This window comes from Poecilia reticulata, chromosome 5 (genome assembly GCF_904066995.2).
Source record: "Poecilia reticulata chromosome 5, P_reticulata-male-v2, whole genome shotgun sequence".
NCBI classification, from domain to species: Eukaryota; Metazoa; Chordata; class Actinopteri; order Cyprinodontiformes; family Poeciliidae; genus Poecilia; species Poecilia reticulata.
Genome location: NC_088834.1, coordinates 5,512,193 through 5,535,758, shown reverse-complemented (window position 1 = coordinate 5,535,758; position 23,566 = coordinate 5,512,193). Strand labels below are relative to the sequence as shown.

The window sequence follows — 23,566 nt, the reverse complement described above, 5'->3', positions numbered from 1 at the left end:
AGCCCGAACTGCTCTGCTTTCACCAACCGTATAATCCCAGCCCCGGGGGGTTCAACCGAAGATACTTCTAAGAACTAATAGCATGTTGCCACAAAAATATTTGTACCTGGGCAAAATCTCAGAGAACTCTGGGCAGCAGGCAATCCAACAATGTAAGCAAAACATTACAAATTCACTTGCTGATATAAACTGATCATTCAGTAGGCTTTTGCTTCACCAAATGTTGCTTTGTTTGGTGAAGATTGCTTCAGAAAGGGCATTCAAGGTCTGGAACTCACATTTGTGTTTGACAACTTCCCTCAAAAGCATGTTAATATTATTAAGATGAGTGAAACATGAAAGACGGCCAATAAGAGTGAAATTATGTTCTGCTGTGCTGTTCTGCCTACAGACTCAGTGATCACCACAAGGAATGCAATATCTGAAACATCTTCACAGGCTCACAGGTTTCAAGCCCCTGTGCATTTGCAAGCTCAATTGTTCTAAAGTAAAAGTCTCTCCAGATCATAACGTTACCTTCTCCTTTGCAATGAATATTACAGAGGAGAAGTAGAACTCATTATCATGCCAGTAGTGATGGAAGCCATGAGAAATATCCAGAGTATTTTCTTCCACCTTTCTGTGTCTCATATATTTGGTGCTCTTCCAATGGTCAAGTTGAGGCATAGCTGTTGAAGGTCTTTTGTTGTTCCTTAACCCCTTCCTTCTCTTCTGGATGTTGGGCTGCAGACAGCATCAGTAATATTGCAATATTATTGCAATAATATTGCAGCACCAATTTCTTCCCTTCTCATATGATTTTAATCAGGAGTGTAGCATCTACGGTAATCAACTATTTTAAAGCATAAAATAAAATCCTTAGTTCTAACCAGGGTCCAAATACTATGAAGTTTCACCTTTTGCAGACTGTCAGCTTACTGTGAGATATACTGCAGGTTATTGGCTGGCAAAGTCTAATTATTGCAGGCATAAAAATGTAGCCCATAACCAAAAGATAACTTAGCTGAATATGCTGACATCTAGTCTTAGAAGAGTTTTGATCTTTTATAAATATAGCACTAAGTCCCAGATTCTTCCTTTTCCCAATTACCTTATGCCCCAGCTTTGTCATAGAGAAATTCTGTAGGGAAAGCCATGGACTGATGGAACATGAGACTGATTAACAGCATGCAATCAGTCTCGCCATTCCAATGAAGGAATGGCTCTTCTTATTTAAAAAAAAAAAATTCCAACTGGGTGACATCTCATAATTTGTTCTCTGTTTTGCTTTGAAACATGCATGTTTCTCAACGTCTATGTGTTTATTATTAATTGTTTTAAATAAGAACAATTTAAAGATTTCATAAAGCTGTTACATTTCAGTGGTAAAATAAGCCTTCTACATTTCTAACATGTCCTCAGTGTTTGTAGCCTGACAAGTATATATTTTAGTCAGATTTTCCCAGTAACATTGTAGCTCTGATGTCAATAATAGTCCTTCTCCCTCTCTTTTAGTCCATCATACATGCTAACAAAATTACAGCACTCTGCTGCGGCACTTATCCGCAGTGTGTATCTGTTTACAGTTGAAGAGCTATGCACTGTTAAACAATGTCTTGTTCCTTTATAGCTAAAGATTAAAATAACAACATGAATAATTAACATTGTAGCTTTTTTATTTTGGTATTTTTCTGGCATCCAAGATTAGAGTGGATTGTTCTAATGACTGATTAAAGGGATTAACTATAAGTCACTTTAATTGATTGATTACCATGAAGCAATGCCAGAAAATTATCAAAATTGTGAGTCATGTTAGCACTTTGTAAACTCCTTTGGGGAAACTAGGCTAAAATAAGCTTTTTTCTACATGGAGCAAAATTCACAGTAAATCTGATATTTATCACCAAAGTGTTCATTAGTTTTCTACATGCAGCCAATAATTTGCAACATAGAAAAATGCACTTTGAAGTTATTTGTGTTTGTCTTTATTTGACAAATAAAGTATTGCTCAAGTCAACAGCTTCAAACATTTCTGGCTGGAGGTAACTGAGTTCTGAACCCCCTACTGGCTTATATTGGCATATTTTGTATTTCTCATGTAAAATATTTGCATACAAATTCAATTGGCGCACCACTTCAGTCTTTGCTGTTAGACTTCTTGGATAAAGGTGATGTTGCTTATGCATGGAGGGAATCACTTATTCTGTTTTAGGTGTTGCAGAAATGAGGTCTGTGCAACTCCACTTTAGATGCAATGCACATTATGTCTCTGGCTTTAAAATACTCAATTCCAAAGATCCAGCAGGAAAAATTGTCCCAACTTTTAGACATCACTCTGCTGGAGTATGTAAATGCTGGTTATTTCTGGACAGGCTTGATTTCACCTCAGAAAACTGTGTCAGTTGCATAAGAGCAGCATAACCGCAGCAGCAGGCTGTAGTTTGCTTTAGGGATTTTAGATCCAACTTCATGAACCACTCAAGATTGCATGCTTATCTTTAAGGGTCCATCTTTTCTTTTGTTTTCAGGCTAGGTTAAATAATTTATCAGAGCACAACAAAGTTTCTAGCGTCAGTATAAGATGGACTTACTGACCTTGCTTAAAATAACCTTTACAACGACATGTGCTCTAAAAGGAATGCTGGAGCTTAAAACAACTTGTGAAATTCTAACATTTAGGTGTTCCATAATAAAATGTGTGCTGTAGGCAAGGGGAACATTTTAAAGTTTAATTCACCCATTGCGATTAAGTGTTAATGCTAATTGTATCGGTATGGTGTTAATTTCCTTATTTATTATGTCACAACAAAAATGCAAAGTAACATAATTGCAGAAAAAAATGTATTCTGAATTTTTTTATCTATCATACAAGTTGGTAGCCTACATCTATTCTCAAGAACTTACAGTGTTGCATAGATGAAGAGATGTTGCTCTGCTACAAGATAGACAAACTTTACTTTCAGATGTGGAGCTAAATGTTCCCAAGTTAAGCATGGGGTTTGTCTCGTCATCCTTTGTCTGATTTGTGTTTTCAAAAGATCAATATCTTTTATGAGTTTTGATCAATGTCTGGTTTAGCTTTGTTTCAGCTCTCCATTAAAATGTCAGCACTCTACAACATGTAGAAATTACAACATGTGCCTTGATATGCACCAACATGTTCACATTTTTGTCAGACATTGTCAGTTTGGCACTTTTCTTACATTTAATGAAGACCAGTTGAGTTTTATTTTATTGTTTTCCTCTGATTGTCTTTCATACCAGATTCTAGTTTTCTAATTACCACATATGCAACGAATCGGTTGTTTCCTTGCCCAGTACATTCTGTACCAGGTCTTTCACTCCCTCCTGGTAAATCTCTCAATTAGCATCAGGAAAACATAAACTCTTAACATCAGAAACACAACTATGTAACAAAGGATTTTTTTGTGAAGGACTCAAAAGCCACAATATTAGGTATGCCTGTTGTTGACATCAATACAGAACAAACCAATCAAATGGCATCCAGAAGTATGACAGCCAATTTACTGGTGTTCAAAGGTAGCCTCCAAAAAAAAAGGGATGGTTGTGGGTAAAAGACAGGCTGGTGTGAGTACTTCATAAACAACTGATCTAATATGATTTTCTTTACAGAAAAAGTATCTAGGGAGTGACAGTTGGGAGGATGAAAATGTCTTGATGTCAAGGTTAGGAGGAGATAGGACAGACAGGATCAAAATGATACAACGGCAACAGTAGCTCAAATAGCGACTTGCCATAACCAAGTTATCTGGAATAGCATCTCTAAATGCATCCCAACTGTTGCCCATTTTGAAGCAGATAGTTTACAGCTCCAGATTTTTACTCTGACTGCAACTCAGACTGCCAGCTATGAATGGAAAATAAAGGCAACAAAATGCCTGGCCTCATCAAACTTGGACAAAAACAAGAAAAATAGTTGCTGTTTGAAAGAGTCTTCAGCTGCAACACTTAGATGGTTGTCAGAATTTGGCATAAACAACATAAAGGCACATAATCATCCTGCCTTGATAAGAATTAGGGGAAACAGTCTTGTCACCTGTTTAAGCAATTAGTACCAAATGAGGATTTTTAAAATGCCATGACCTGCTTAAAATGTTTTGCTATCAAGTATGTGATGACCTTCTAAGTTCCAAAACCAAACATTTCCAATAAAGGCTGTAGATGGCAACCTGTGCTTTGGTTCTTCCAGCTTGATTGTTTGAAAAAGTATATATACTTTACGTCTTGCAAAAATATAGACAAAACAATCACCTTATTTTCCGCACTTTAAGGCGCACCGGATTATAAGCCGCATAGAATAGACGCTACAGTAGAGGCTGGAGTTATGTTATGCATCCACTAGATGGAGCTGCACTAAAGGGAAAGTCAACAAAACAGTCCGACTCCGGTTGGCGAGGAGAGCCTTCCGCGACTGTGTGTGGCCGGACGATGGTCACCCTTCTCCATTCGCTCACAGCTTGTTGGTGGAGAACGTGGTGCTAAATGACCTGCAGACGACCTGATTCTAGACGGTCGGTAGGTAGATAAGTCAGTCAAACTTCATTAACAAACCAGCGTTCTGACAACAATCCCAGCATGCACCGCGCGCTTCTTCTTCTACGGGCGAAAATGAAGTCGGTGGCTGCTTGCCGTACTTGCTAGACCTGTTGTGGCTCAATATTGGTCCATATATAAGGCGCACCGGATTATAAGGTGCACTGTCGGCTTTTGAGGAAATTGAAGGTTTTTAGGTGCGCCTTATAGTACGGAAAATACGGTACTAAAAACCTGTTACAACTTAGTTGAAAATGAAAGTTAACTTAATCTGATGTTTCAAATTCGAAAAGAGGTCAAAAAAGTCATTTTATAAAAAACTCCAGTCATCACACCAGATATTTTCCAAACAAAAGTACCTCCACCACACACCTAATGTTTGGTCTAAAAGTTACCAATTTAATGTAAACTATTCCAAATATAAAAATTAAAAAGAAAAACTAAATTGATAGAGCTTACGATTTACAAAACTTTCAACATAAATGGCTACAACACATATCCATCCCTTGATGACCTCAGTGTCACAAAGCTCTGAAGATAGAACGCCAGACCTTGTTCAATAGTTGTGGAATTCTGTGGAATGGGAGATGTGGGACATGGATCTACAGCTGTCAAATCTTCAGCAAAACTATAATGCCTTTATGTCAATATGGACTAATATTTTTGACTGCTTAACCTCCAATAATAATAATTTTGTATTTTCAATAAGGTATTACTTTCAAAAACCCAGAAGTGAAGCAGAGAGCTTTACCCCTGACATTTAGCCACAGTAGATCTTATATGACGGATTTGCCTCTAGCAACCTTTAGATTCAAAGATGAATCCATGTCCTTTGCAATAAGTCACCCACTCCCTTCTACTTCTGTTACCTGTCATCCTAAACTTCATCGTTTTTTGTTATGTAATACTTTCATATAAAATATGTATCAGCCTTTCTGTGGTCGGAAGGCGTGTCATTTTCGGTTCGCCAAGGGGGAACATGTCCACCAGTGGAGCGTGTCTGGGGACGAGATTTTCCAAACAAGACAAGCCACATACACACAGTTAGATTCAGGACTCAAACAGACGTGGCATTTACAAGAAGCAAAATTTGTCCTTTGAGTATGAGAACCTACGGCATTTAAAAGGCAGCTTTGTAACATCTTTGCACATACTAGTTGTTTTATGTTTATAAAAATTCCCTTCAGAAGAAATCTGAAATCTGATGTGGATTTTCTCCAAGTCTATATTGCTGTGTCTGTGAGTGAATGATGTAATAGGATGCAAAGTGTCTGTAAAGTGTCTGCAAATCCTGCGGGTCTAAATTTGTCTGGAACAGGACAGACAAGACAGAATTGTGCCTCAAGCAGCACATTTTGCTTTAACCACCAACTCTGTCACTGTACATGCTGATAGACCACAGAGAACTATTTATGTGTTCTCATACCTATAATTCAGAATGGCAATTGAAAGTTAAGTTCCAAAATGGAGCAAGTTGCACACATGATGGATCTATTTTATTGGCACTGACATCACCCAACATTAGTGGTATTTCCTCTTGGTTGTGGATGGAATGCCAGCATTGAATCAAATTACTTTATGGTTTGTATTGTGTGCATTAGCGGCTGCTTTAGCCATTTCTGGTTCTTCAATATGTTTTATGTGCATTGTAAAAAAAATAAATAAAGATCAGATTGACATGAGAGTAGTTGCTAAATATTCTGTTTACTTAGCCTTCTAAAATGTCATAAATTGTTTGTTTTAACAAATGTGCACATATTGATAGCATACATGTTAAAAGAAGACTGCCAAGCAAATAACATTCACATCAGCCTTAGCAACATTACCTATTAGAAAATTAAGATGGTGAATGTGGCAAATGATGCATCTAAATGTTAGCTTATCATCTAGGGAATTGTATCAACCTGCAAAATGATCAGACAAGAAATTACTCAGAATTAACAAAAACAAAAGCTAAAACTGTCTCTCATTAGCCCCAACATCTCTGCATACCTTTATATATTGTGTCTATTGACAAAACTGGAAAAAAAATGTTCTTTTATGTGACACTTTGTCAAGTTAATTTGTTGTTTTTTTTAACTCAGAGGTTGATAAAATTGCTAAAACTATTTGTCCAGCATAGTTTAATCTTTGGTGATATAAATAAGATCATAAATCTGCAGATTTTATTCTCCTTTTGCTAATTTTCTTTTCTGTTGACAACTTAGCTGCTTAGCATTGACTTCTGGAGCATTTTCAATGGAAATAGTTTCCTGGATAGACATAATGACAACAAGTAGCCATGAAATGCTAAAACAACACTATAAAGTAGATATTTTCATTAAAATGCTTAAACAATAGTCAAATCTCTCTAAGAAGACGAAGAAAACAGAACTAGTGCGTTAGACCCTTAAACCAGCATATAGTGTGAGTCAGCAAGCCTTTCCAGCAATTACTGAACACATGATACTAGATCCCAGGCAGGACTAAAGATGTTCTGTATAGAACAAAGAGTCATCTTTACATCTTGTCCATGTTTTATCCCCAGCAGGTTGAATCATACTCTGAGTCTGGAACTGCCTGAGGTTTCTTCCAAGAGTTTTTTCCTTTCCACTGTTTCCTTGTCGTTGTTCAGGATTATGGAATCTACTAAAGCAAAGATCTGATGCAATCTGCTGATTTCCTATTTTACATTTTCCTACAAAGTATTTTTTTTGTTAACTGAATCTGAAAGTATTGTAATTAGATCAAATAAACAGTAACTATAAATTAAATTGAATCTGGAAGCGCTCAGATTGAAATGAGAAAAAAAGATGAAAATGGATTCCATAAAATTGGATATTAACTAAACCTTTTTTTGTCTTATAAAGCACATCGAGACGTTTGTTATATATTGGTTATGTGTGACTAACCTAAATTGAATTGTATTTTTGTCAGGTTTGCATCTATCTGAGTCATCCAAAGCATTAACATACCTCCATTATTTAGATTGCATCTGCTATGATGCACCTGCTTGAATCATTTTTAATGAGATAAACTAAAAGGTTCATCAATCCGTTAAAGCAACAGCAGATGTTATATTGCTTACTCTTTGTCTCCCAAACTTCATTCAGGCCTGTCTGTGGAAATGACAAGAAGAGCTGCAGTGCACATGTGGTATTTACCACTAATAAATACCACATGTATTTATTAGTGGGAAATGCATGTGGTATTTATTAGTTACCACATGTAACTAATAAACCCAATAAGGCCTGCTTTATTATGAGATAAAGAAGGCTACATAACAGTTTGACTGTATTTCTTTCAGTGCACCTTGTTCAAAAATTCATGTTAAGCAAGCTAAGACGATAACATTTTGCAGCTCATTAATGTGGACAAGAAAAAAATGTTGAACAAGGCAATTTGTGTAATTATGCAATCTGTCTTATTCTAAAAAATTGGTCATGTGTTAACTTTAAGCCTCCTGTTTGACCACATCTGTCCTTTGATGTTTGCAGTAGCTTAGACATTTGAAAGTGATGCATGGTTCAGTCTTTTGACACCTTTGTAAGAAAGTGTCAGGGAAAAACCCTGGTGGGGGTAATTCACACATTAAAACCAATGTGTTTCCTTGTCATCAGTTACAAAAAAGGTGTGCATGTGTGAAACAAGCTTCAGACTCATTTAGCTGTTTTTCATCATAGCAATCCACTCAATTAAAATTCATATTGACCTACAATGCATTTACAGTAGCCAGATCTAATAATTAACTAATAAACTGATAGTTCTTCTCAGAATTCACTAAGATATTCACACTCACCTGCAATGATGCTGGCACAACTTGGTGTGATAGAGTCAAGTGTGAATGCAGGTCAAATCATTTGAGTAATGAGCAGTGCAGTTAAGCCTCCACCTCTCTGTCCTTCTGAAAAAAAAAAGAAAGAAACGTCTCTCTGCTGATGACACACCAAACAGCAGCTTACAACTCCAGAGCATCTCAGCTTCTGTCCGATGTCTGGATCAAAGTGGGGCTGCTCTCCTCCTGCTTGCATAACAATACTCTAGACAGATCCCATGCTGCAGTTGCTGCATGTGCATCAGACCACTTTAGCCACAAGGCGCGCTCTCTTGCCTTTTAAATGGACCTGGCATCGTTCCAGTCTACTTCCTTCGGAACAAAAGTGCTGAGCTAAAATTGGGCTGTATACCTGATGGAATATTCGATCTGTCTTCTGCTTTCTTTTTACTTTTTTTTTTTAATCCCTGCCTCTTTAAAACTGTCACCGAAGCATTGCGGGCTGCGTATGCATCTTTTCCATCCTGAGTCACTGCCAGAGCCAGTGAACTGGACTAATTTGAATTGTCACTGCATGTTTGTAGCCGACTGCCTACGGGGTACAGGCTGCCTCACCGCGAACCTCAGTGAGAATCTGGGCCAAATGGGAACAGATTCAGAGGTGTCAGTTCAGGAATAAAAGACTGACAGGAACTATGATGTGTTGAATTCACACTCTTTTTCGTTAGATCTTCAAAGTAAGGATTACAATCTGTGACTAAGAGAATCCCCCTATGTGAGTGCTGTGGGTAAATTTTATAAAATGACTCAACTTAGCAGAGAGTTTAAAGGAAGGACATGTGCTGGAACAAATTTATTGTGTGCCAGGAGCAACAAAATGACACACACGGTGGTGTGAAGACAAGCCAACGGGTGGTTTGTTGGTGTGACATATAGTTAAAGCTCAATCGAGAAATTTGTGCTTTTGGCTAAATCTCTTTGCAGGATGACGAGAGTCTGTAGCAATTTGAAAATAATCACTCTACTCCTGAGAGGATACAAGAGAGGATTACAGAAAAAAAAGTGCAAAGGATATTCAGAAACATGAAATTCATCTGCACACACTTAACGTTGTTTCTATCTGACCTTGGAATTCAAATTCTTTCCCTTATCATTAGATCTAATGCACAGGCCTCAGCTAAATCACTGCATAATTAAAGGGGCTCAGATAAGTAATCAGCAGGTCTGAAGGGAGGTACGACCTGAACAAGTGGAGTGATAAGAAATCTCTGATACCTCACTGTTCTCTCTGCATACTAACTGTGTTTTTCATGCTTCAATGCTCGAGTGTTTTGCTTTGCTTAATAACCTCTGTCGTCTTTTGCATCAACAGCCCAAGTGACACACACCAAAATAGAGAGAGCTGGAGGAATCAGTACACAGGGTGTGTCTCAGCACCCACACAATCTAATATTAGTCCACATCTGACCTCTACTGACTAATTTATGCAACTGCATTCTTGGTCCACTCTATGGTCAGCAGAGGAGGAGGAGTCAGACAGAGCAGTAACCATTAAACCATCTGAAGCTGACAGACAGAAAGGGTCATTCTCTGCAAACATCAACACCATGAGAACAACCACGTTTGTTCTTTAATTATGTTCAATCCAAATATCATCTATGACTAAATGAGTCATATTTTACAAATTGTTAGAAATAAAGAAATAACACCTTTTTCCATAGACGTTTGAATATGGTAGCTGACTTTTCTGAGGAAAGTCTTAAAATGTCAACGAACAGAAACAGAATGTGAGCTGAACTTCTATTCAAGTTTGGAAAGCAAGTTATATGTTAGATGAGTATGTCTGTGTATTCTGTACCATTCCAACAGAAAAAGTGAAGAATAAATTTGAGGAAACTGATTTTGACTTTAAAGAGCCACATTTTCCACTTAATGTTGTTAACTTAAAAAATTCCCCAAAACATTCTGCTAAATCTGATACAACATCTCCATTTTAGAAGAATTTGGCAACTTAATTTTTAACAAAGAGAGCACAATAGCCGCAGCAGAACGTTAAGCATGCGTTGATCACACTACAACCCATTCGCGTTCCCTACATGTGAAGTCATCTCACCTCTTCCAGCTCCTCCTCCTCACCTGGTGACTTGGCAATGTTTTAGTAAAACGTGCTTCCAAAAGCAGACTCATTCGTAGAGAACTTCTGGCTTCAATTGCAAAAAAAAAGAGCTAAGTTACTCCATAAAACTCCACTGATCATCCGGGATTCTTCATTGATTGATGGACCAGAGCCCACATTCGTTCCTGCCTCTTTTCATGTTTTGCCTCCAGTCTTATCCTTTTCCAGGGGATTATTCAGCTCAGTTTCTCTGAGTCCATCTCTCTCTCCCACTCGTGTCGTTCTTTGTCATGAGGGTAATCACATGCACGCATACTCTACAACCAAGCAAGGCGGATGTCCACACAGCAGAGACAGAGGGCTAGTGTTGGCCATCGCAGGCTATAAATAGGCGTCTTGAGTTGATCATTGTCTCTTCCTATGATGGTGAAGAGCCTGGAGGGCTGAGAGAGGGAGGAAGAAAGACCAAACAGCATCCTTCTCTGCCAACTATCCCTGCTTTGGCTTCACCTCTCCTCATCGTCATTTTTGTTGGAGGATAACTCGTCACACGCTTTGATTTTACTGAATGACAAAGCAAAACGAGAAAAATAATCAATAATCCAAGAGACAGATTCTAGTCCTTCGTTTCTGTTTGGGAGAAAGGGGGGCAATGAAAAAATGAAAGGTCACATGTGCAACGCTTTCAATAAGAAGAGAATGATGGTGAAAGCCTCTGTATACTGTTGTTGAATGTCACAGTGCAGAAGATCACCAGCAAAATGCCTGAAATGCTTTTCATACTGAAGTAGTTCATTTTCTTCCTCATCGGCTGCATTTGCATGTAAATTCTGATCGCTCACTTGGCAGAATTGGTTTTGTACACTAGAAAAGAAAAAGACATTCATTTCAACATTCCTTCATTTATTGTAAGAAGCATATTTTAACAAGCACATTATTATTTCAGGAATGGACTTCAGACATTACTTTTGAGGGTTATAATCCTAAGTATTTTAGCTATTGTTTGAAGTCAGTTTTTATAAATGTGCCACGTAAAGACTGATTCATTACCTTTATGTAGTTTACCCTGTTCCCATAATCTTTCTTTAGATTAAGTTAACATTTTATTATCATTTATTAAAAGAAGGTAGAAGTGTTCTTTGACTCATCTTGCTTGCAGAGAATCATTATTTCTAGCATTGATGTTTTCTTTTATGTAATTAAATTATGAATAATTATAATAATAATAATGAATAAATAATAATTGTTGGAAAAAGAACATTTTGGAGGAGCTCTGAATATCCAAGTTTTTTTTTTTTTTTAAAGACACTGTTGTTGTGGACAGACAGAATATTCTATCACAATCCAACGGCAAAAGGATCCGACAAAACTCATTTATCAAAAACTCTCACGAAGGCGATACTCGGGTTATTATGTTCTTCCTTTTAAAAAGCACTATTTGAACTATCAAGGCTCCAGAAGAGTTTCCAGACTGACGCTGCTTCTCCAGCTAATGACTGCAGAATAAGTGGAAACTAACCACTAATAAAACATGAACAGAAAAGAAGAATAACAAAAAAACAAATAGTCTTTCTTCTTACAAATCCACAAGAATCGCCTTTGTTGTGTTCACATTCTCGATGAGATAACCGCTTCCACACCATGACACAAAGCGGTCCACCAGTTCCATGTATTCAGATCTTTGTCTCTCTCAGAAACACAAGGCAACCGCAGTCTCATTGTAGTGTTTTGGCAGATGACAGGACTCTGACTTTTGAGGCAGTTTGGGGCAGGAAGTCAAAAGAAATGAAGGAAAACTCATTCCTTCATTTCCCAAGTACAGATGAACACTTGGGTCCTGTGATGCTCATCTGCTGCTGTTCACCTTAAAACACACAGTAAGCTTGGTTAAACTCACTGGATAAATTACTGGACACATTTCCCTGCAGACAGATGACTAGAGTATGAAACATCACATTACATATGTGTGAAAGAGCAGACACGGATATTATGTAGTTGAGATATTAGATATTCTGGCTTAACATTTGGTTTCTTAATTTCAAACCTTGATTATGTAACATTATCCAGAGGATCGTTCTTTACTTGTGTTTGGTTTGATTCTGAATCATAAAACGTTTTATGAGCGTTGAGTCTTTTGGTCAAATAAAAACACAATCTTAATCAAAGTGGTCTAATAAATTGTACTCTGAAGTCATTAAATGTTTAAATAAAGGTCTTGGCATGGGGACTAGTTGTGTTTTTCCTGTTGACACATGGATCATGAAGGTTTTCAAAGGGCATTTCCACATCCCAAGCTGGTTGTGGTTTCTGACTGCTGAAAATAAAAATGATGTGAAAACCATAGGGTGTGTGTGAACATCACTCTGTAAGATGTAACACAGTTTTGAAGATACATGTCAAAAATAGGACTGAAGAATTGCATGGCTTTGTATAAAATTTGCTCTGACAAAGCAGGGATGAAAGAAATAATGTGGTTTATGAAACACAGAATCCAGCTGTCAGAATCCTGGGTTTAGTGGATCCTTACAGTTTTCTGTTTCTCCCTCCCTCGCTTTACTTTAGATGTCTTCTTCAGCTGTTTATATACTTACGTTTATATCTGTTGGTTAACCATCCTTTAGTTTATTCTTTATCACTGTTGGAGAATGTGTTTGGTTTACTTTCTTTCCTTCTCCTTTCATGCCGTCTCTCCTCACAGCTGCACCCCGTTTCCAATCAGCCACCTGTTCTTTCTCCAGTAATCAACTTTCTTTGTATTAAGCTCCTCATTTTCAGTCACTCTCTGCTGGATTCTGTTGTTGTCTCCCTCATGGTTCTCTGTATATTCTCACACCTCAGACCCTGTGGCTTTTTTCTGACACATTGTAAGTCACTTTTACTTTTCTTATTAAAACTTCCAAACTCATCTCCATTGACTCTTTGCACTTGGGTCTTCCACTAAGCATGACAGCAACAAATGAAAAATGGGTAGTAACTACCACCTCATCAGTTCACCAATTACAGGACTGAAGAACAGCGTAGACCTCTGACTTTTAAAATAGCTTGTGGCTTTGCTGATTTTCTTGGGGAATATTCACCCAACATGTCTCTCAGGAGCAGACAAGGCTGTAGTTGCTTAGTAAATTGTTTTGGCTGAACGGTTTAAAGTAAAACTCTCCTGTGTCCTTCATTCATTTATCCATTGGATTGTGCTTATGGTAATTCATTTCTGCTTTTTATATGCCAAATACATGTTCTCTCTGCTGCTGTAGCATTTTCTGGGGTTTTCAGCCTGAAATTTGAATGACAAAAAGACTCGTACAAGGAGTGAAGCTTCTTCTCCTACCCATCCTCCTCAAACCTCACCCAAACCTCTTCCTCCTCTTTTTTCCCCTCCCTCCAGCTCTCCCTCTGTGCTTCTCTGTCCTGACTCCTCCCTTAATTTAGGCTGGTGTCCTCACAGCCGCCCTCATCTTCTCCTCTTCTAACCAAATGTTTGTTCTCAACTCTGTTGACTGTTAGTTCTTGCAAAAAGCTCAGACAGTGGCAGCCTTTAACTTCAGGACAGGTAAGTTTGGACATGAGCAACTATTATGGCTTTTATTTTTTTATCTTCATTGTTTTCTACATATGTTGCTGCAGCCTCCTAAAAGTGTTTAATATGTCATGTGTGTTATTTAAAGCAATTAGGGGAGTTTTTGTTGCTGAAGTTGGAATGGATGTTAAAACATTTGCTCTTCATATTCATTGCCGTACATTAGTTTGTTTTGAAATGCACACAGTAATTATCAGGCAACAAGAAATTAACTAAAATTAAAAAATTCTTATTTATTTGGAGAAAAATAGGGGGGTTGTCTATTTGGCATTTTACACTCTGAGTATTTTCCAATATTGTATTATGTAATCCTCAATAAACTACCTGAAAAGAAACCCTAACCTAGAATATAGGTAATCTGACAGCCTATCCAGGTTGTTTCTGTCCTATCTGTATCATGCTGACAGCTTCTTTGCATTTTACAATATTCTCCTGAATAGCTCTTGAGATATCCACTGCTGCCTGCAGGCTCAAGCAAAAGGGATGGAAAAGAATGTAATATATCAAAGCAACCCGACACTTTTCCTTTTATAGTTATCACTGTATCAAACCCAGAGTGTTGCAGATGTTTTCTGTCTGCTGAATGACAAATCTGAGCGTCAGATATACAATGAGTGAGGAATGTACACAAGCCAGTGTTGTATGTTTGCAGAATGCCTTTTGGAGGAGGAAATAAGTGTGGCTGCTGCCAGAAAACCGTCTACTTTGCTGAGGAAGTGCAGTGTGAAGGGAAGAGCTGGCATAAATCCTGTTTTCTGTGCAGTAAGTACTTACAATTCACAAGTAATCTGTGTGTGATGTCTTTTGACTGCTTTCACACATACCAAATAACATGCAGGATTGCAAAGTATTTGGCACGAGCATCCTCAGGTTTCCACTCGGGCATCTCCGGCCTTATTTGGCTCTAGAGTAAACATGACGAAGGTTTGGTCTTCCTTATACGGAGAAAAGGTTACACATCACATATCTCATCTGAATAGGCTGACAGCAGTGATATTATACAGGCCTTTTCTTTTTTCTCTGTCACAAAAAATTGGTTCAGAAGGTTTCGACTACATTGTCTGCCAACAATTGGACGATTAAAAAAAAAAAAAAAAAAATTAAAAAAGACATTTTTCTCCCCCTATTGATGTAAGTGGTCTGTAAAAAAAACTTGGACAGCACGACTGTGGCGGTGCATGGAGATGAGATCTACTGCAAATCGTGCTATGGCAAGAAGTATGGGCCAAAAGGCTACGGATTCGGAGGAGGAGCAGGAACGCTGAGTATGGACACAGGAGAAGGACTCGGAATCAAACCTGAAGTGTGAGCAAAATATTATTTCCTCCCACCGTTTAACCTCTGAGTATACCATAAAGTTCCACAACCAGAACAGGTGACTCTAACGTCAAAAATTGAGAAGGAAAGGTTTACAATAATTGTCAGTTTTGAAATCTATTAAATTAACAGTTAAAGTTATCCTCCTTGAATGGATTTTTTTACATGTCTTCAAGATAAACAAATGTGTTTCTCCTCATAGACAAGCTCCTCACCGACCTACAAATAATCCCAATGCCTCCAAATTCGCCCAGAAATCAGCTGGGTCAGAAGTGTGTCCACGATGTGGGAAAACAGTGTATGCAGCAGAGAAGGTTATTGGTGGAGGCAATGTAAGAAAAATCTTAAATGTTACCTCAATGTTAAACTTTGAATCTAAGCAAATATGAAAGTTAGCTGACTGTTCCAATTTATTTGAAACAATTTTTATTTTCTTCAACAGTCGTGGCATAAGGGCTGCTTTCGCTGTGCCAAGTGTGGTAAAGGCCTGGAGTCCACAACCCTTGCTGACAGGGACGGAGAGATTTACTGTAAAGGTCTGTTCACCTCTGCTGGAAGTAAAATGGTGATTTAATTAGCTGTCAAGTGGAAAATTGCATCATCCATCATGTCCTTCTAAGTCAAGTAAAAAAAATTTCCACATTATTTTTGGCAAACACTGTTTTTATCCCAGGAAGGTTTCAACAATAGGTGTGTTTTCAGACCTTTGACAAATAAATTAACTCATAAGTAAGGAAAACAAATCCTAGAAAGGTCAAATATTTACAAACCAAACTGCCACTTTAAGCTTTTGCAGTCCTAAAATTGTAACTGAAGAAATTTCTGGATACATTATAAAACCACATTGAGCACATAAATAGCATTTTCTATTTTCATAGAGAATGTGTAACATTTTGATTGCAAGATGGTGTAGTTGGTAACACTGTTGCCTTGCAGCAAGAAGTACCTGGTCTTTCTGCATGCTCTCGCTTCTTCCTCCTACAGTCAAAAAACATCATTGTTAGGCTAATTGGTAAATTGTTTCTGTGTTGCCCCATGATCAGTTCTTCTTGCAGGAATAATGACCTGGTCAAGCTCCTCTTTCTGCCATATCACCAACCAAACAAAATGCCAGCAATTCTAAGGACTTTTTTTTTCTAGCAGAAAGTCTAGTAACCCAGTCTCCCACTACTGAGCAGTGCTATACAAATATTAATCATCATCCTCCTAATTTTTGATTGCATGTTATTTCATCCCCAGGGTGCTACGCAAAGAACTTTGGCCCAAAAGGCTTCGGTTTTGGGCAGGGTGCAGGAGCGCTGGCTCATTCACAGTGAAGCTGGAGGCTGCAGCCAACGAGGGACTGACAGCTGCTATGCTCTGATATTGCAGCTTCCTGGGTCTTTGCATCGATATCTAACCTTTCACTTTTTGCTGCAAGCAGTAGGCAATGATTCACAAAAGAAATGGCTTTTTTTTTTTTTTACACGTTTACCAGGCAGACTGGGGTGCTTTGAAGGGAGGTGCACATGAGCTAAAAAAAGCTTAAAAAAGCTGGAATGTGTCTGTTTTTTTATAAGCATAATGTATTTCACTTTGAAAATTAAAGATTATAGCTGCAATGTGAACATGTGGTGTTTTTAATTAATACTGAAAAATATTAAAGTGAGTATGAATAAATAGAAATCAATGTATGTCCAAGGTGGATTCAAGCTAGTCTGTTATGACTGAGGTGATCAAAATAAAGTGTTATGCATATTGCTTTACCTTTCAGTTAATGTAAGTATTCAAAAGTATTATCTGTATTATCTGTTTTGACAAAAACTTATGCTTTGCAAAACAAGCATATAATTCTTCTCTGACACCACCATAAGAAAATGAGTCACGGAATTCTGTGTTTGAGTTGTTGGGCGTGCTTGTGGCTCTTCTGAATTTTGATCTGCGTTGCGACTGAAAGCAAGTTGTTGTAGTGAACAACAAAGTTTCTGGTTGTGCTGGAGAGTTGGCAGACTGGCCGGAGTGCCAGCCAGCTGTGGTGGAGGAGGTGGGTGTCTGGGTGGGAGCAGCTGTTTGTTCTGGCACCTAGAGCCACATCAGGTTCAAATCTACACCGGAAACCCTTTCAAGAGGAACATTTGACCTTCGGGTCGGTTTTCATATTACTAAATGCAAAACAATTGATCAAGAAGTCTTCGACTTTTGCTGCTATCTTTGAATTGATAAAGTTTTTAAAATAAGCATAAAACTAGATCTTCACACAACTTCTCATTCAAGGGCCACAGGAGGTGTAAACCTCCAAATGATTGCCTTTTACGTGTTTTTGTCTTTGTGACTAAAGCTGAACCAAAATGCAACAATGGCTTAGATCTGAGCAAACACACATGAATTAAAGCAACACAGCTCTGCTTGAGTCGAACCGAAGGAATGTCTTTAATAATTCTTTGAAATCTGTTAGCAGCTTTTAACACGGATAGATGAATTATATACAGCAAGAGTAAAGAAGTTTGATCTCCTTTTTTTTGTGTAAATCTCAGAACATCAAAGGACATGTTGCTGGTTGACCTGAGCTGATGAAGGGTGAAAAATCATGTTAAAGAAGTCAGAATAAAGTCGGAGGAACCAAGAACTAACCCTCCAAAAAACATCAACAAATGTTCAAAGCAGCCTCAGAACATATAGAGTGTCAGCAGAGTGAGGTAAATACTGGAGTTTTAAAAATAGCATAAGCATAAATTATCACTACATTTAGCTCATTACCTTATAGCAGTGGGCTTACGACTGCCAAGTAATACAAATATCTTTATTTCAATAACTAAAAGTACAACAAAATCTCATCTTTAAGAGCCTACCTCCAAACAGCAGCTGCCCCACTAGATGGCTCTCCAACAGCTTCCAAATGTGCTACACTAGTATTTTTCCAAGCTCCTGTAAACTATTCTTCACGTATACATGATTTCCTCGTTACAGCCTAACGGTCCCAAGAGGTGGCGCTTTTAGACCAGCTGACGTCTTTTAGAATCAAACAAAAGACTTTGGGTGTGCTTCTGTGTGTGGATTTTTTTCAGACTGTGCATGTTGAATACCTATTTAAAATAGGAAAGGCAAGTTTATTTACACAGCAGCAGTCATACAAAAGTAATTCAAAGTGTTTCACGGGAAAATAAACAGACAAAAATAAAAATGCTTACATGAACACAAGCAATGCTTCGAAACAATGATTAAATTTAAGGATGACATGATCTTTACCATTTCATTTACTTATATTGTGACTCACCAGCAGCTCAGAAACAAATTCAGACCAAATTCAGCCAAGTCAGTCAAATATAACTTTTATATTCCTGTCACTTCGTACGACTTATCCAAGTTATTAAATGTGTTCTCACAGTCAAGAAATGATGCTACTGTTTTCCCCAAACAAATCCAAAGACAAGGACGTTTTGTCATTTGTAATGTATTGCTATAATTTTTTTCTTATCACATCTTTTAAAGATGTAGTGTTTTGTTAATGTATCTGCAAGAAATCGGAGAGTTTTATAAACAAGTGCCAACATTATGTGGGACTGCATGTTACAGACCATGAAAGAGTTACAGACTATCTCAGAGATAAGAGGAGCAAATTATGAAATTATTTTCTGTAAAAAAAAAAAATCTCTGAATTTGTGAAAGAATTGATTTGTCCTGTTTTAGCTGAAGAGTCATTCACTGACATTATTGTGAAAGTAGAACAGTGGTGTCAACACCACACAAGCCGCACAAACACCGTTATCCTGAGACCACCCACTCTAGTAGTGGGTGCACTTGTGCAGTATTGTGTGTGTTGTGTTGCGTGTGTGTGTGTTTTCTACTTAAATACCCCTGTGATAAACGGGACGGGCCGGACAAAGAAAAGCAGGAGTTGAATGTTCTAGCTCATTCTTCTCTACATCACTTTTTCCTTCTGCTCCTGTAGCATCAACACATTAAGGTAAGGACAAAATTAACTCTTATTTTTTCTTTATTATAATCTTATTTCAGATGAAGGTAAGAATATGTGTCTACAGTTTGCCTTGTGCAAATATATTTACAATATTTAGAAAACAAATTATGCAAAAAAAAACTATTTCAACCATGACTAATCCACCAAAAGTTATTTACTATTTATTTGTATGAAATGTAACTATTGGCAACAGAATAATACAAACTTTGTTTTAGAAAGACTTGAGATCCTTAATGTTGTATTTTCTCATATCAACCATCTAAATATTAAAATAGTTGAAAATCAATGTTGTATTCAAATTTTGCAATTACATCACAAAATATAACGCAAGTCACAATAAAAAGGGAAAGTAAAGACTGGATTTATATGCATCTGTATAGTTAGTATATTTTAACCTTTTTGAGTAAGGCGGATCTGTTTCTAAAAATATCTATTCCCTATTGAGCTCATCATGTTTCTACCCATCAGTGATAAAAGGTTCATATAATTTTAAATGCTTCATACCATTAAAATATTCTTTTGAGTTATGCTTATGAATCCATTCCTAATTTATACTTAAATTCCTGTTGCCAATCTGCCAACATCTCTTTGTGAAGTCAACGTGGCATTCCTAAACTCAAAATGACATTCCGAGAATGAGGGGCCTGGTCTATATTTGTGTCTTTTTTTATCCAGCAGCAGAAAAGTGGGCTTGAAAGCAGGAAGTCTAATCTATGTGGAAACATTCCCACGTTGGGGGCTTTGCATGCTTCTCCCTGCCTGCCATCACCTTGCCCAGGGGAGGGGAGGATTGTGTTATCAGCACTGGAAGGCGATTGGGTGATTTTGTCCAGTCGGCCCATGAGGACCATGGAACAATGACTGAGAAAACTGAACCATTTAAATTCTATTATCTAACGAATAAGTAACTTGTTCTTTCGAAAGGTAAATATCTGAAAGTAAGAAAATCGGTCTTGGTCAGTGGGGCTTGATACTCTGTATTATGTGGTTCCCCATCCATCTGGCTGTGGTGTGGTGCCATACGAGGGCTTAACCGGACTTCATAATTAAGAACAACTGGGGCTCTATAACCAGACTGTCTCCACTTTTAAGCTCTGTTAAATAAAACAAATGTATTTTTGTCTTGTAGGTTCATTAAAATAGCCATGATGCCTGAGAAAATGTAAGTATTGCTTTCTTCTTGTATTTTAGTCACTGTATGACGGTTTTATACAGTCATAAGCATAAACCTTCATATAAATAGAAATTAAATGGAAAAACTAACTTAAAATATTTTTCTGTTTTGTTCACAGGCCAGAGGTAAGGTTAAGAAAATATTACCAATTAGAAAACTAATACAAACACTGATTTTTAAAGTTAAACCAGACTAGTAAAATGTTAAACTATGACATGAATCTGATATTTGCAGAGAAAATCTAAAATCTCAGCCTCTAGGAAGCTCATGCTAAAGGTAAGGAGGATTTGCATAGACAGCAACTTCACTCTCTGACGCAAACAAGATTCAGAACTTTTAGTTCCTTCTTTTAATAAATAAAACATCTCTACTCTTCATAAGAGCTTGATGGTTGCAAAAGCGAAGGAGGAGCTGGAGCAGGAGATGGAAGAAAAGGAGGAGCAAAAGGCAAAATACCTGGAAGAGAAAGTTCCTCCAGCACCAGTCACTGGTTTGTCACTGGAGGAGCTAAAGGTAGATATTTCTGTTCTCACTTTTGTTCACACAAATAGCAAGTTTTGTAAAAAAGTAAATACACATTTTTGTCTGTGTAGGCATTATGTGAAGAGCTGCATTCAAAAATAGATGTAGTGGATGAAGAACGGTATGATATTGAAGCCAAGGTCTTGCACAACAACAGAGAGGTACGGATGATGCACCATAAAGTAAACATTATACATGCCTACGCAAAGTTACACTAAATACTTGTTCAAAATGCCATAATATGTATCCATACAGATTAAAGATCTGAACATCAAAGTGCTGGACTTGAGAGGGAAGTTCAAAAGGCCCAATCTGAGACGGGTCCGGGTCTCCGCTGATGCCATTCTGCGCTCCCTACTGGGCTCCAAGCACAAGGTTTCCATGGATCTGAGAGCCAACCTCAAATCTGTAAAGAAGGAGGACACAGAAAAGGTACGTTTTTACTGAAATACAGGAGAATTTACACAGAAAGCAGTGCAAAGAAACAATATTTTCCGTATTTCCACATCAATTTTCCAAGTCACAATCAGAAGGAAATTTATTGCCATTTATGGTTTCACAAAGAAGAATTTCTCTTGGCATTTGGTGCAGGCTTAAAAATACAGAAGACAAAATATGCATAAAGTTGAATGTATTTATGCATTATTGTGACGAGTATAAGTCACAGAGCACTAGCAATAAAGTAATTGCTAGTGCCTTGGACCCATGTACATTGGTGTACTTGTTTTAACATTTTGTTATAAAGCAGACATAAATTCGAAGAAGCATCAATGAAACATCAACAAATTACAAATTACTGTTGTATTTTCACCATGCAAAGATGCTGAACCCTCCAAAACTTTCCCAAATGTTCTGATTAGTGCATAATGCCAAACTGTGACGTTTAACCTGCAGGAGAAGACAGTGGAAGTGAGTGACTGGAGGAAGAACGTGGAAGCCATGTCAGGAATGGAGGGGCGCAAGAAGATGTTTGATGCAGCCAAAGGCCAGATCCAGTAAAACAGTGGCAGCAGAAGAAAACATCAGCTTTCGTCTTCTGAAGCAACATCACTGTCAGTTCACAGAGTGTTGAATGTAGCAAAACAAAAAAAAAGAAGATGTTTTACACTGAGTATCTTCCCACAATTGTTTTTCTATGTTAATGAAATAAACAAATCTTAATATAATCTGTCTTGTCTATTTAGGAGCATGTTGCTGACAAACTTTAAACCAAGTCAGCATTACAGTCAGTGGCATAAGATCCAGTTCAAATGAAATAATCATATCTAGACAAAATAATTTGATGACACTGATCTAATTTGTTCTGAGGAGTCAGACTCAAATTGATCTGACGCCTATGTGCACACACAGTTGTTTGTCTTATTTCTCTCTTGCCCTGTGATGGATTGGAGACGGATACCACACTCCTGCAAGCAAAATCAGTATAGACAACAGATGCATGGATGGATGTAGGTTAATGAAATGTCTCTACGTTGAATAAGAACCCACTGGCATTTACATAATGCCAGATGTGCAAAACACTGTTTTTTTTTTTTCAAAAATAAGATTTTGACAAAAAAGATTAAAAGATTAAATGTCTCGTAGCCAATAAGGAGGGCAGACTTTTTCTAATCAAAAACTCATCATCTTAGTTTAACATTGCATTTTTTAATTTCTGACTGGGAATATCGACATTATGCAGGTGGCTTAATTAAACTGAATCACTAAACAATGTCTAGAATTTACAAATTAACTCAATTTTAAACATTCACCAAAAAATTCAATTCACTCAATAGGATAACAACAAAAAGACAACATAGATACAAATCAGACTTCTTTTAGTGTAGATTATGTTTAGCATTATTTGATAATTATAATGGATTACTTTATTGAGTTTCTGTTATTTGTAAGTCACTTTAACTTTAAGTGTAAAAGCAAAAAAATATGGGAACTTAAGATCATGTTTCTCAACATTTTGATAATTACAATCAACAATGATGATGTAATTATGATTAATAATGAATAAAAACAGTATCTTAAGTTTTCAAGTCTGATGGGCAGTGTTTGTATTTTTATTCATTTTTTTGTGTAAAAAAATCTGAATCACATTATTGTTCAAACTCAAGAGAATTTGAACAATAAGAAGCTGCTGATAAGAAAGCAGCTTCTTATCAGCAGCTTTCCTCAGGACCTTAATGCTGAGGACTAACTATGTATATAATGTTTTTGTTGAATTTCAATCAAGACAAATTTATTTTATACAAACTTTATAATGAAGTATTTTCAGCATGTTTAGCTGAATTTGTGTGCTCCAGGAGAGGATTTCTTACAGATATTTCATCTGACCTGAATTGTATCTTGCTTGAGCTCGTTTTGCCACATGGGGGCAGCGTCTAGTAAAACAGCAATTCATGGAGCCGGTCCACCTTCCTACCAAATGTTTTCTTTACTGAGTATACTTCTGTTTGTTTTGCAAAACCAGACCTAATGGTGGCTGAATAACTGGAGGTTTCTGTTAAAAACTTGGATAAGCTAAAGATCCCAGCATAGTGAAATAAACTTAGCTTAATGACTTTCTCTTGTTTGTCTTGTGTGACTCAGGGGCCAGACAGGTGCGGTTTGTAGACAATAAAATCCGAAGG

The 23,566-nt window shown here is 37.3% G+C and overlaps 3 protein-coding genes across 11 annotated transcripts in view; 2 read left to right on the top strand and 1 right to left on the bottom strand.

Annotated features, from left to right (window-relative positions):
- nav1b (neuron navigator 1b) overlaps positions 1-10,721 on the bottom strand; it is a 65,631-nt gene extending 54,910 nt beyond the window's left edge. For 6 of the 8 annotated variants that reach the window (XM_081606869.1, XM_008408985.3, XM_081606871.1 and 3 more), the window contains exons 1-2: positions 10,401-10,721; positions 8,312-8,416 (exon numbers count right to left, since the gene is read on the bottom strand). The gene's annotated coding sequence lies outside the window, so the exon portion shown is untranslated. The remainder of the gene's footprint in view (positions 1-8,311; positions 8,417-10,400) is intronic. The other 2 variants (XM_081606874.1, XM_081606873.1) reach the window with 2 other exon arrangements.
- Positions 10,722-13,171: 2,450 nt separating this feature from the next.
- On the top strand, positions 13,172-16,901 carry csrp1b (cysteine and glycine-rich protein 1b). 2 transcript variants are annotated; one of them, XM_008408979.3, is made up of 7 exons: positions 13,172-13,267; positions 13,905-13,950; positions 14,630-14,739; positions 15,114-15,282; positions 15,497-15,626; positions 15,737-15,830; positions 16,534-16,901. In XM_008408979.3, the coding sequence occupies exons 3-7, from the start codon at positions 14,631-14,633 to the stop codon at positions 16,608-16,610; spliced, it is 579 nt and encodes a 192-aa protein (XP_008407201.1). In that variant the 5' UTR covers positions 13,172-13,267; positions 13,905-13,950; position 14,630; the 3' UTR covers positions 16,611-16,901. The 2 variants fall into 2 exon arrangements, with proteins under 2 accessions (XP_008407201.1, XP_081463005.1); XM_081606879.1 differs by lacking the exon at positions 13,905-13,950 and having other exon boundaries at positions 13,201-13,267.
- A 151-nt stretch (positions 16,902-17,052) lies between these two features.
- Positions 17,053-22,111, top strand: tnni1b (troponin I type 1b (skeletal, slow)). Its single transcript, XM_081606880.1, has 6 exons — positions 17,053-20,411; positions 20,542-20,699; positions 20,805-20,936; positions 21,017-21,106; positions 21,201-21,377; positions 21,840-22,111. The coding sequence occupies exons 2-6, from the start codon at positions 20,691-20,693 to the stop codon at positions 21,942-21,944; spliced, it is 513 nt and encodes a 170-aa protein (XP_081463006.1). The 5' UTR covers positions 17,053-20,411; positions 20,542-20,690; the 3' UTR covers positions 21,945-22,111.
- The last annotated feature ends 1,455 nt before the right edge of the window (positions 22,112-23,566 follow it).